The sequence below is a fragment of the Tursiops truncatus genome, chromosome 12, assembly GCF_011762595.2.
Source record: "Tursiops truncatus isolate mTurTru1 chromosome 12, mTurTru1.mat.Y, whole genome shotgun sequence".
NCBI classification, from domain to species: domain Eukaryota; kingdom Metazoa; phylum Chordata; class Mammalia; order Artiodactyla; family Delphinidae; genus Tursiops; species Tursiops truncatus.
Genome location: NC_047045.1, coordinates 77,718,554 through 77,732,103, shown reverse-complemented (window position 1 = coordinate 77,732,103; position 13,550 = coordinate 77,718,554). Strand labels below are relative to the sequence as shown.

The window sequence follows — 13,550 nt, the reverse complement described above, 5'->3', positions numbered from 1 at the left end:
TAATTACTGTGATTTAACTTTTTAAAAAGCCATGTATTAAAAAGTAATGTGGGGGACACCTTCTACTACAAAAGGGGCACGGTCATTTATAACTCCGGCCACTGTGTTTCACGGGATGGAGGCCACATAAATGGCTTTGAAGGAGGTGACGCTTGGGTCTCTCTGAAGATCCGAAGTCTCAAATGTTCTTTGCGGATCAGTAGATAAAATCTAGGTCCGCTAAAAGGCAAACTGAGACTAACCTATGGGTCAGCGGACGAAGGGAAGGTATTTACCTCATCTTGGGTCAGAAAGGTCTCACTTTGAAGCGGCTCCAAGTATAAGTCAAAGAGGCAGCTCAGATCCTGAAAGACAGAAGAGAGTCTTTAACCCTTAAGTCTCCAAAATACCCAAGCGTTTCCGGCAGCCCGGGCTGCAGCTCAGACTCGCGTTAGGAACGATGAAGTTTATGTCCGGTTGAAACGCTTGGCCCTGCAAGTGGTGGTTCCTGCTCAGCTAATTCAGAGAGGTTAACAACGCAGTACGACCAGCATCTGGACTCCACATTTTTCTTTACAGCTCGATCACCTACTCTGCGTATCTGAATATCTCAGTGGCAGAACCAGAACCTTTCTTTCGGCTGCTGCAGCAGGAACACTCATTTCCCTTCAGAGAAGTGAGTTCTGGCCAGGTACCTCTGTCAGGTGTGGCCACATCCGCTGGCCGACCTGGCTTCCTTGTCTGCCTCAAAGAGCAAGGCGACAGCTCCAGCGTGGACGGCTGAGCTGACACGGACGGGACAAGATCCGGAGAGCTCTTCGGCTTTGGGGCTGACGCATGAGCAGAATTTCAAACTCCCAGGCTCAAATGCAAGAAAACATTTCTGAAGATGAGCAGTCATCATGTTTACAGTCTAGGCCATCTTTGAATCTCCAGTAAACTGGGCTCCAACAGTACAGAATAGTGGGAGTTGACTGTATTTACAAAACTCTTTAGATAAAGGTTTTTTTAAAATAATTTGAAGCCAAGATCAGGATATAGTTTAGTGATAGAAAAGAGTTCTTTTTCTTGTTTCATTTATTCCAAAGAATTCTGAGTCCCAAACTATGAGAAGTAGGTAACTACGTCTGCCTCCTTTTACAGTGGAGAAATCCAGCTCTGGAGAGCCTGGTCAAGCCAGAAGCGTCCACAGCCTTGTGGTGTAGGTCCTGAGAGCAAGTGGACAGGCCTGTGACACTGAGTGCTTCACAATCAAATCCGCCCTGGCCTTCCCGACCTCCCCAGACCCCACGGCGGCCGCTGCAGAGCAGGGAGAGGTGAGAAGTCACCGAGTCTTATCTCAGGGAACACATGAATGCTGAAAACGCCAAGTCACGTGCAGAGGGTCCAGGTTACAAAACAAGTAAAAGTCCATGTTGAATGTCAGCAACAAAAAGAAATTAAAAAATGAAAAAGGGGTGTGTGTGTGTGAGAGAGAGAGAGAGAGAGAGAGAATCACCATAGGCACCAGGCACTGGTTATTTTGTCAGAGGCAGAGGTGGGCTGTGGTCACTCCCTGAGCCGGTCACTGCCATCCAGGAGCAGTGACACACTGAGGGAGGCCTCGCTGAGCCGCGGAGCCAGAGCTGCAACACGGGGGCCCCAAGGAGACAAAGGGCAGGGCTCTCGCAGAGAGAAGGGAGAGCCATCCTTTGTATGCACTTCGCCCAGAGCATCCATCAGTCCTAGACCAGCGTCACGATGCATGACCCTCCCGTTCAAAGTGGTCTAACAGTAAAATATAACGACAGCAGTGACAAAAATAAAAAGGGACTTGGATTCCGCTCTCAACTGTGCCCTCAACCCTGCAGGTGAGAACACCATGGCCATCACCAAGCTGCCACGGTGCGCAGAGCTGCTGGCCAAGGTCACTGTCGGAAGCCCCTGGATGTTCACTTCATCTCCCCACATCCAATACAGGAAAAGACACAGTGGGAAATGAAATGGAACTGCCGTCTCTGCAGTTTTCCTTTCTCCCCTGCGGGACCAAAAGAAGAGGCTATGGGTAATTCTCCTGGGCTGCCTGTGAATGAGGCTTTCGGCAAAGTTCAGATAAAATGACAGTGATGTTAATGAAAGGGGAAGCTCAGGTAAGTCTTGTGGAGAAAGAAGGTGAGAGCCGTGTGTGTGTGTGTGTGTGTGTGTGTGTGTGTGTGTGTGTGTGTGTGTGTGTGTGTGTGTGTGTGTGTGTGTGTGTGTGTGTGTGTGTGTGTGTGTGTGTGTGTGTGTGTGTGTGTGTGTGTGTGTGTGTGTGTGTGTGTGTGTGTGTGTACGCACACACACCAAGGCTTAATTCACGGACACAGTGTGTTAGAGCTAGAACAAAACACCCCTGTCTCACACCCCAGTTGAGGGGCTTGGAGGGAGCCGCCCAAGGCCACTGCAGCAGGTGAAGGCAAGGCCAGGCCTGGATGCTCAGCTCCCACACTGCTGCCAGCAACTGGCTGATGAGATGAGTTTAAAACCATTCCAAACCGTCAGCAAATACTTAAAGCAAAAGAACTCTGTCTTCCCAGGCACCTGCATTTTTTGTAAAATGCTTCTCAAACTACTAACTGAAGCCTCTGAGATGAATAAATGAACTCCCCGGGTAGTGAAAGGTTCGGCCGCTGCCCTGTGTGATGGCTGGGGACGCCTGCGAGACGCCCGGCACCCCCGCCGCGGGGCTCTGTCCCGCGCGGTGACCGCCTGCACTCCGGAGCCCGTCCCAGCAGCTGCTTGCAGACAAGCTGTTCCCTGGTTCCTCAGCACCTAAAGTGATCTCCATTCCCCCTTCCCCTAAACCGGTACAGGCTCCCTTCCCACAGATTGCAAATGGCAAACCAGAACATCTGTTTCCATAGTGAAAGCTACCTCGGTAACAAAACGACCGGGGAATCTAATTTTTGCAAGCCCTCTCAGCCCTTCCATCCTCTCGCCCTGCCCTTCAGCAACTCGCCACTTCAGGGAGCAGGCCTCTCCCTCGTGAGTGGCAGGGTCCCCGGCAGATACCTGGAGACCCCTGCCAACATACATACAACTGGCTGTCACAGGAGGGGAGCAGGAAATTGTGACAGCATCTTCTGTTACCTTCACATAGGACTTCTCTGTGTCCATGAGCTCCTGGATGACTTTTCGGAGGCGATCTGCATCCGAGAGGTGGCGAGCCAGCGGCCTCGGAGGCGGGTCCTGACTCTCCCTTGGTCCTTCCATGCCGTTGGTCTGGGTGTCGTTATAACTCCTACAGAGCGCGGCGATCTGCTCAGCACTCTGGGAGGGAACAAGAGGCACAGGACGTTCTCCATCATTATCAACAGCCCACCAAAGACACAGGGGCTCTCTCTCTGCCCGGCGCCCTCTCAGGAGTCTCACGGGGCATTCATCTAGGGCAGCCGGCTTCATTCACCTCAGACGACGCTGGCTACCATTCAAGGTTCTGGTCGTGAAGGTATGAACTTACACTTGTTCAGTACTTACCCAGGATGCTTTTTCGCTTTCACAGAGGCTGTCTGACAGATGCTTCTTTAGTGCTGAGACTAGAGAATAAGGCAGAGCTAACCCTCTGCAATACGGCTGAGGTTGCTCTAAAGTCAAGGTCATGGCTCTGTGAAAGCACAACAGACTCATCCGGTCCTCTCTGTCCCCTCAATGGCTGGCCTAACAGAGCTCAGTTCCCACACTAAACGGCCCGGAGAGACTCGGGAACGGGGCAGCAAGGCAGCAGTTTTAGGATGGCCTGACCACAAGGGCCTTAGATCTGCCCCTAAACCCAGCCCTGGAGCTCTGCAGCCTCAGGCCAAGTAGCGGCATTAGGAGTGAGAGTGTGAGCCGCTGCATCAGCTAGGAATGGCAGTAGAGGGCAGGATGTGTAGGAAAGATAAGGTCCCCACGCCGAAGCGGTGCAGAGCCCGGGGAGCAGATGACACGGGAAGCCTGGCGAGGCTCCGTGGGAACCTTCACGGAGGAGGGAGACTTGAGCAGCTTCTGAGCGGGAAGCAGACGTGTCAGACCCAGGACGTGGGGGCACGGAGGGTTCTCATTCCAGGTAGCGGGAACAGAATCACACACGTTAAATGGCAAGAAGGAGCGGGAACGCCTGCGGGGGTGAACAGGCTTCTGTGCAAGTTCCTGCTCAGACTTAAGCACGGCATGAAAAGCCTTCTCCAGGGGAAGCCATGTGTACACTCCTGCCTCAGGCTGACGCTTTGAGGTCTCAGATGTGCCTCCTATATGCCTCTACCTGCCTGAAGCATCATCAGATTACACTCAAAGTATCTTTCTTATTCCTCTTTCTTTCCATTCCTCCCACACACAAGCTCCAGCCCATCTTACCACCCAGCAGCCCGTAAGCCAGCCAAGGGCAGGGTCCTGCCTTTCTCTGCCGTCGCCCCCAAGTGCTCAGTGCTGAGTCCACCTCTGGTGCACCGACGTGATTACTGAATAACAGAGCAGCTTAGTCCCGACACGAATGACCAGTATCCATCCATCTCTGGCAACTTTCTGTCCCTCAGCTGAAACTCTCCTTTCTTCAGCTAGATGTCTCCATGCCTGGTGTCCATCACGCTGTCTCGGGTCAAAAGCTGCCCCAGTCAGAAGCACCTCTTCATTCTCACTGAATTCGTTTTCTTTGCCTGGATATTTCAGGATGGCAACAAGCCACACAGCACATTGGTCAACCTCAGCGGCCAACTTGTTACAGAGCTGCCGCCTGGCGCACCGAAGTGCCTCCCTCCTCCTCTCCTCCTCTGTTCCACGCCCCACCCGCCTTTCCTCAACATGGTGTCTTCATATGATGGGAGCAGACGACACTGACACTTGGCATTGATGTTCTGGCTAGACTTTCAGTTCAATCTGGTGGGAACCAATTGCTCTGCCTCCAAAGAAATAGAAACCAGCCCCTGCACAAGGAGATAAGACCTGCCAAGAAACACCAAAGCGCAGCCTGTGGCAGACTGGAAACCAACACGAGCCTGTGTGGAACAAACGAGAAATGTGCCACACGTTAGACGAAGGAGAGCATCATGTTGGAACAGGCTGTCTGGAAGGCTTCAGTGAAGAGTGGATTGTAACTGGTCCTGGAAGGAGCGTGTACCAAGGGAGAACCACGGAATGAGCCAAAGGCGGCGGGTGGAGGGAGGTGGTGGTGGCGGAGGGATAAGCCCAGTAACATAAAGAGCCCAACTCAAGGCGGGGGGTGAGAGCGGGGCCCCCGCAGATGTCTACGATGAGAACTCCCAGACTGCTGGCCTATTTCATATAATTGCTTCTCCTGTATTTTGGCATTAATCTTGGTGCAAAAGTTAAATCAACCATGTAACAGATACTAAACCTCCAACTAGACACACAGACACATCTGAAGTGATTTACTTCTAAAACAGTTGAAGCATGTGTAAGCACTGATGATCCTCCTTAAGTACACATATCATCCCCTTGTTTTTATCCTTAACTATAACACTAGCATATTGCTGGTAATGCCTATCAGAAGATGTTCACTCAGAGTAAACTTTCAAAGAACAAGAAAACAGACATGGGGCTTCCCTGGTGGTGCAGTGGTTAAGAATCTGCCTGCCAATGCAGGGGACATGGGTTCGAGCCCTGGTCCGGGGAGATCCCACACGCCGCGGAGCAACTAAGCCCGTGCGCCACAACTACTGAGCCTGTGAGCTAGAGCCCGTGAGCCACAACTACTGAGCCTGCGCTCTACAGCCCGTGCTCCGCAACGAGGGAAGCCACTGCAGTGAGAAGCCTGCAATGAAGAGTAGCCCCCGCTTGCCGCAACTAGAGAAAGCCCGCGCGCAGCAACGAAGACCCAATGCAGCCAAAAATAAATATTAAATAAATTAATTTTAAAAAGAAAGCAGACGTGGATGTTAAAGCACAATTAGAATGCAACGTGACCTATCAAAATGTCTCATAACATGTTTGAAACAACCAAATCTCATGATTCATTATTGAAGAAACTCCAAACTGTTCGGTCTCACCCTAGAAGCCTGACGACACAGCAAAAGCCAAACAGAGCAGTGCAGCCAGAAGGTGGCTTTCCTTCTCTTCCAGGACATGAGCCTCACGATGGAGCACAAGGGAACATCACCAAACCAGCCCCAATTCTGTCCTCCTCTTCCTGCTTCCCACGAAGCAGGTGACTTCAAGCCAGGTCACACGTTTGCTCTCTGGGAGGGGCTATTAAAAAACACCCACAGCTGGACCACCTGAATCAGAATCTTTGGGGCCCCAGGTATGCTGCTGTGTGACTCACATGAGAACTACTGGTCTACCCATCAGTAGAGAGAGCATTCTGCCTGCGGTTTCTGGGAGGATCGTGTTGTCCCCAGGGTCTGCACCACAGGATGGCCACGTAAAAGGTGTGTGGACTGAGCTCACGAGATAAAGAGGAAATAGGCAGAATCATACCTGTGCGCCTGGTGTTCTGGGTTTGGCTTCACTCACGGTCCAACAGCCCAAGATAATAATACTGAGACTCTCAAACTTACTTATTTGAAATCTCTATACTGGTATTTGCACCACAAGCTCAGACAATACAACTTTGCAATCCTGAAAAACAACGGTTTCCAGGGCTGTAGGATCCACATTAATAGCTCACATATACTGTATAAAATAAGATCTGACAAAATGCACCATAAGTGAAACGGCAGCTGGTGAGATGCAGCTTTGCCTTGCTGGGATGTCAAAAATCACACCTAACAATGCAGTGTTAAAATAACGAGATTTTAAAAATAAAGTATCTTGCCATTTTAGAAAATCAGAATTCATGTTGAGAACGCTTCCGGTAAGATTAAGTTGGAAAAGTAAATGTTAGCTGAGAGTTTCACGGCAAATGCACTTTTGAAGGTAGGGCTCATAATGAAGTGCTCAAGTGCTACGAAGTCACCGTAGCTGCTGTCTAGGGAAGGTTGTGAGGATTACCTGGGCTCCAACAGGGCAGAGCCACTAGAAGGAGAAGAGTAATTGTACCTACGTCTTTAGATCGTATCTGAAAGAGTCACTTGGTTGGTTATATTTCATTTCCTCCGTTCTTAGCAATGGTTTTAAAATTGAACTGCTAAAGGTAGAATTCTGGGTGTATCTGATAAGCAGTTTCTAGGAACAGCGACTATTTCGGTTGGGCTATTTTCACACGTACGCGTGGTGATGGAGGTGAAAAGCACAGACAAGATTGAGAGGAACCGAGTTCCAGCCCTGGCCCTGCCCACAGTCCTCCATGCGTGCTGGGCAAGACTCATTGCTGCACCTTCAATTTCCTTATTGATGAGACAGAGGAAGCATTACCTAGCCCATCAGGTAACCCCTCAAATTGCCATTTGGACCACGGAGAAAGGGGAACTTGGATTTGTTGAGCACTTGCTGTATACGAGACAAACTCAGGGGGCGGTGTTCTCCTAGAACTATCAGGCATTCGGTCCTGACGATGCGACCGGCTGAGACTACAAGTGCCGAGTGCGAAGGCAGCACCTGACGGAACAGGTTCCTCCTACGCTCGAGCTGTCTGACGGTGCCGACCACTTCCTTGGTATCTGGCAAAGCATGGGCAAAACAGGCTTGCTTCTCTGGCTGCCTCTGCTCACAGTGCCGTCAGGGCTCTCCCGGCCCCAGGAGAATCCAGACACACCCCAGGCGTGCCCGGGATGCAGCCACCGGCCCCTGGAGGCCACCTCTGCTCAGGGAAGCAAAGGCAGCTCCCCACATCTGCACACAACTGTGACTTCTGTTAGGCTAATCCCCGCTCCCCTCCATCCCCAGGGATGCTGCTTGTAAAGCAAGAGACGTGTTCACAAATCAGGGCTGGGCACGCATGTGGACTCAGTAGCCAGACAGTGTGTGCTTGTGCAGAACAGAAACCACACTGGAACTTGAAACTCAGACTGGTACTTCCCAGTTCGTAGTGATCAATGCTGAGAACCTTAGGTTCATCGGGGGCCTTGCCTTTTATAAGAAAGCATCAAACAGATCTTTTCCTCATGAATTCATTTTTAAAATTTAATGAAAACAGGGCTTCCCTGGTGACGCAGTGGTTGAGAGTCCGCCTGCCGGTGTAGGAGACGCGGGTTCGTGCCCCGGTCCAGGAGGATCCCACATGCCGCGGAGCGGCTGGGCCCGTGAGCCGTGGCCGCTGAGCCTGCGCGTCCGGAGCCTGTGCTCCGCAGCGGGAGAGGCCACAACAGTGAGAGGCCCGCGTACCGCAAAAAAAAAAAAAAAAAAAAAAAAAAAGGAAAAAAAACATTTAACGAAAACAGATTTCCCTAAAACTATGCTATATGAAATAGTAGTGATACTGACCCACAAAATTTTTTTTCAGGCTTTTCAGTTTTCACTAAGGCTGATCCCTGCTTGAAAGTGATTTGATCTCATTTATAGATGAGGACATCTCACTCAAGACCTCTGAATTCAAAGTCACACTTCCGTGTTCTCACCAAAAACAAACAAAACGTAACTATGTGAGGTGATGGGTGTGTTAATTAACCTGACCGTGATAACCATCACAACGTATACGTATATCAAATCAAGTTGTACACCTTAAATATATATAATTTTTAATTGTCAACTATACCTTGATAAAGTTGGCAGGGAAGGACATCTAAAACAGAGTTATCTTTGTTTCTGTGTCTTAAACGTGTGAATACGGACACCTGCTTCCCTGTATTAGGGCTGCAATGTGTCTCTTTTTCAGGAGCCCCATTTCTTGGGGGTGGCAATGAAACTGCTCAGGATGACCAAGCGCCCTGCCCCGGATTCTCTTTGGAGGAAGGCGGGGGCTGAGCCTTTTTCTGAAACAAGCTTGGAATCCCGTAGGTGACCCTTTTAACCTCCATTCGGATCAATACTTTTCATCCGAAGCATCAGGCAGCTCCTCCTGGCCTGGGTTAGTTAAGATCTGCTCCCCTGAGCAGAACTACTCTGATGTTTGCTTTGCTCTTCTTTGAAGACACTGCTACCTGAGGCTTTTCAATTTCCCTGTGGGTTTTGAAACCTAAGCTGGGGTAAGTACATCACATTATCCCGAACTATTCCCGGACGACGACTGAGGTTTCGGAGCTACTCCGTGAAATATCAGTGCCCACCAGGAGCCCTGCACCTCGTCAGCGGCTCAGCTCTGCCCCGCCTTTCCGGGCTCAGTTTGCAATCCTGTCCTCACTTAGGGGCCTCGGGTACTGCAGACTCTTTTGTCAAAGGCATCTGTTGTCTGACTTGGACTCCAAAAACACTTTCAGCTGAAGAAAAACGCTTTAAAAGTGCTGCATAATTTGCGGGTAATAGTTTGCAGGGAAATGCTGAAAGGTAAATGACAGCATTTGCAGTGCGCTCGACTTTTGAATCCCCGGCTTGGAGGAAAAGGAGGTTAACTTAGAGGGGAGGTCAGTCATGGACTCGGCCAAGACACGGACCTAGAAGGGAGGGTACCCCACACTGCTTGGTCAACTGGTCCTACACAGTATGTGACCCCCAGCTGCCACCCATGTCCTCCTCTCCCTCCGTCACACAGACCAGCCCTTCCCGCTGGGCCACTGACAGGGATGGAAGCCCGGGCTGGGTCACGTCTGCAGGGGCTCATCCTACCAGGATTCCAACCAGAAGAACCAGATTCTACTATTTCTACCATCCCTAGAAAGAATGCTGGAAAAAAAAATAAAAGCTGTAGGCCCTGGGCAAACAGTCAGTTGTCCTCGGGGACAGTCTAGGCCTGGAAAGGCGTGGTTGCATGGTGTGTGCTCAGCTGCGCTCACACAGATCCCCCAGTTCACTGTCCGGGGCCTGAGAAGTCACGTCAGTAAATCACCGCAGAGTGCAGCTACGGAGTCAGGGGTCACACCCTAGCAAATTGAGTCAGAAACGCTCCCTTTGGTGGGGGAAAAAAACAAACTAAAAATGGTACAAAGGACTTTTTCTCCATTGACTCTGTAATCCATTAAAGTCTCTAACTTACAGAAAGATCTGACATTATCCCCAAATGTTCCCAGCAGAGGGAATCCAGAAGGATCACCAAGGGTGAATGGCTTCCCCGGAAAAGCTAACGGGCAGAGAGCCAGACGATGGGCTGGATTCCAGGTAAGCTGGATCGCCCACGTACAGGTCCAGCCAGACACCCCGTGCTGCCCCACCTCTGCCAGGTCAGGATTCCTAGCCTACACTCTGCTCCGCGCTCAGAGGCGGCTGGCCGGGCCCATGGGCTAGGTGAGAGGGTCTGGTCTATCCTAGGGGGTCTCAGCAGAGGGGGAGGGAAGAGGCGGGGAAGAGGGTCGCATTCACCACCTTGGCAGGGTGAAGGGGAGGCTACAAACAGCCAAGATGATGATTTTTCTATCTGGGGATAGTCATTCACTTTATAGTGATACAATCCTTGGATTAAAAACTCTAGAGAAATGGCCTGAGATTTTCTTATACTTAACAAAATGGTACAAGAAGAATGAGAAAATGCTCATAATCTTTGTTTTCTAGACCAGACAGTTCTACTTCCAAAGGCAGAATGGAAATTAAAAGATGTAAAATTAAATGTAAACGTATCAGATGAGAGTTCTTATTTTATGTTGAAAGGCAAAGATTAACCTAAATTATGGTACAAAAATGCAATGAAATCTATGCAGCAATTACCAATGATGGGAGAAATCGGCATCTGTTGACCAAAAAAGGACATGATTATTGGAAAGGGAAGAAGGTAGGTCTGAATTTTGGAAAGTAACTTTTATGTATATCTACTGCATGTAAACATATGTGCATAGATTTTTCTAACGGGATAATATATATATCATAAATGCGGTGGTTAACACTGCATTTCAAGTTATTTTCATTTTAATCTTTGGCTTATCTATATCTTCTCATTTTTTATAGTGGTTTAATTTTTAAAAGAAATTTCTTAACGGAATCCTTTCCTGATGCTTTACAAAAACGATTTGAGGCAGAGGCAGCCTGTTTCTAGGAGGACACAGTGATGGACGAGACTGACAGTCCTTGGGCTCACAGCTCCCAGAGTTCAGCTGGGAAGACAAACTGGCAGCGAGTCAGTCAAGGTCGATCGGTGCCCAAAGCAGCGCAGGGGCCTGGGAACAGAACAGGGTGACTTTCTGTGGTCGGAGCACAGTCAGGGAAAGCAAGGTGGAAGCTAGGATGGACTCAAGGGAAACAAAGTCACCCACCCTAAGCAAAGTTTGGGGCTGGGGAGGGGGCCAAGAACTGAAGGCCAGCCCAGCCGTGGCCCATGGCCAAGTCAGGTCACATGGGGAGACGGGGCAGGAGACAGAGGTGGAGGCCTTGCTCTCGGGGGAGGGGAGCGGCAGACGAAACCCACTTGGAGTGTGTGCCGGGGTTGCGGGCCACCCTTAGGTACACACCTTATAGCAGGTGGCAGGGTGAGTAGCTGGGATAGCATTAGAGAGGGTGGGGTGTGCACCTGTCACGTGAGCTCTGTCCTGTCATTACCCCCCATGAGTGTGAAGCTCACCTTCACTAAGGGCCTCAGCGCGTGCTCTGGGCGAAGCTTTCTGAGACAGTTACTTTTTCCAAGACAGGAGACTTGAACACACAGGTTCTAGAGTGACCACCCTGGCCACGGCGATCACCAGTCCTGACGCACTCCTCCCTGACCCAGTTTGCTCACCTATAAAGCAGGGACCATGTTTCATAGGGTCGTTGAGAGGATTTAATGAGGTGAAACATGTAAAACTACTTAGCACAGTGCAAGGGATCAAGAGAGGCTATAGGGGCTCCATAAAAGTTATAATATGCACAGGGAGTTTAATTTTCCAAGTTCTGTTGTTTTTACAAGTGTAGAAGGAGACATTTCCTCTGAGTTCCCTGAAGGAAGGGCCAGAGAAATCAAATTCCATTTATTTACTAACTTTTCTTTGAGCACCTCCTCCATGCCAGGCTCTGTTCTAGGTGCTGGAGATGAAGCTTGCATACAAAAGAGGAAAACTCTGACCTTCATGTAAGACTATCAGGTGGAGTGAGAGGAAGGGCAGAGAGAGGCAACAAGGACACGGACGGATGACAGAAAGTGGAGCCCACAGTATCTGGACAGAGGCATAGGGCTCTGGGGAAAGCCGCAACCAGAGGAGGCTATGGGGGGCCGGTGGGACGGGCTGCAGCCTCACCAGGTGGGCAGAGAAGGAGACGAACTTCACCTTTGGAGAGCGGCCGTCCAGAGAGGACGCAGCGTTTGAGAAGGCAGAGGGCACCTGTGTGTACCAAGCAGGAAGCGCCCGTCCTCAGGAGACACACCCCCGGGAAGGCAGGTCCGAGCTGTGTGCCCGGAGGTGGGGAAGCACCACGTGTGTGGCCGCGTGGCTCCCAGGCCAGAGTCACGCCCTCGGGGAGGGAGCCATCGATCCAGAGCCCGCGTGAAACAGGCCTGCTGCCTGCCTTCTGCTCAGTTTCCTTATTTAACTGGAGTTTGGTCTCAATTCAGGGATGAATAAGATACGGTCTTTCAGCCAAGGATGTTTCAAGGGCTAGGGCAGCGTTTCTACACGAGCAGCCTCTTCTTTCACATAGTATCGGGTGTTTCAATATCACTCGTATGTAATTCACAAGAATCGGCTCAGCCTATCTACCAGGTCCTATGCCAGGTACCGTGTTCTCTCTTTCCCATTTTTCACCCAGAAAGAAAGATACGGCTTCCTTCTGATGTGCAGTCAAACCTGCGCATCAGGGAAGATGCGTGTGGGCCAGAATTTTTCCTTGACTTCTGAGCGCAAAAATGGTATAAAAGGGACTCTTATGACCCCACCCTGAAACAAGCAGGTGAGCTAAGGGCGGACCATCAGAGCAGGAGTTAGCAAACTACAGCTTTCAGGCCAAACCCAGCCTGCCTGTTGTCCTTGTGGATAAAGTTTTATTAGAACTCAGCCACGCTCACGCATCTGCCTATGGTCTATGGCTGCTTCCGCACTGATACGCAGAGGTAAGTGGTTGCCAGAGCCTATAATATTTACTACCTGGCCCTTCACAGGAGACGTCTGCCAGTCCCTGATAAAGAGCTGAGCCCAACCAAAAAAGATGTCTCTTTTGAAATTCAGTCTGAATTAAAACTTGAAATAATCTATAAAACTTTAAAGTTTTCAGTGAGTAAAATGTATATTTAAAAAATGACTTCTGGGCTTCCCTGGTGGCGCAGTGGTTGGGAGTCCGCCTGCCGATGCAGGGGACACGGGTTCGTGCCCCGGTCCGGGAGGATCCCGCATGCCGCGAGGCCTGCGTACCGCAAAAAAAAAAAAAAAAAAAAAAAAAATGACTTCTACATGTCAATTGTCTACAGACTCCGGATGACATCTTAATTCCCACAAGATATAAACCACTTTATGTCAGATGCTTTCAACTGTGTCAAAAGCCGAACAAAACAACACCTGTGTGCTCAGCTGGCTCAGATCCAGGGCTCAGAGAAATGACTCAAATTCTCTTTAACAGTTTTTGCTTTCTTTTGTGTTGCTTTTTGATGCGTGGGAGAATTCAGTTTGCTTTTCCTGTGACTTGGCGCATTAAGGTCTATTGTGATTATACCATTTAACATTCATTCTAAATATGTTTATCTAGGTCAAGAAGTC

At 50.0% G+C, this 13,550-nt stretch overlaps 1 protein-coding gene across 13 annotated transcripts in view; it reads right to left on the bottom strand.

Annotated features, from left to right (window-relative positions):
- The window catches only part of TIAM2 (TIAM Rac1 associated GEF 2), a 237,245-nt gene that overhangs the window by 18,624 nt on the left and 205,071 nt on the right, over positions 1–13,550 (bottom strand). For all 13 annotated transcript variants that reach the window (XR_012324922.1, XR_012324921.1, XM_073789760.1 and 10 more), the window contains 2 exons: positions 3,088–3,267; positions 276–344 (listed from right to left, as the gene is read on the bottom strand). Coding sequence is in view for 11 of the 13 variants with exons in the window: in XM_073789760.1 (XP_073645861.1) it covers positions 276–344; positions 3,088–3,267 (249 nt within the window). In the remaining 2 variants the exon portion in view is untranslated. The remainder of the gene's footprint in view (positions 1–275; positions 345–3,087; positions 3,268–13,550) is intronic.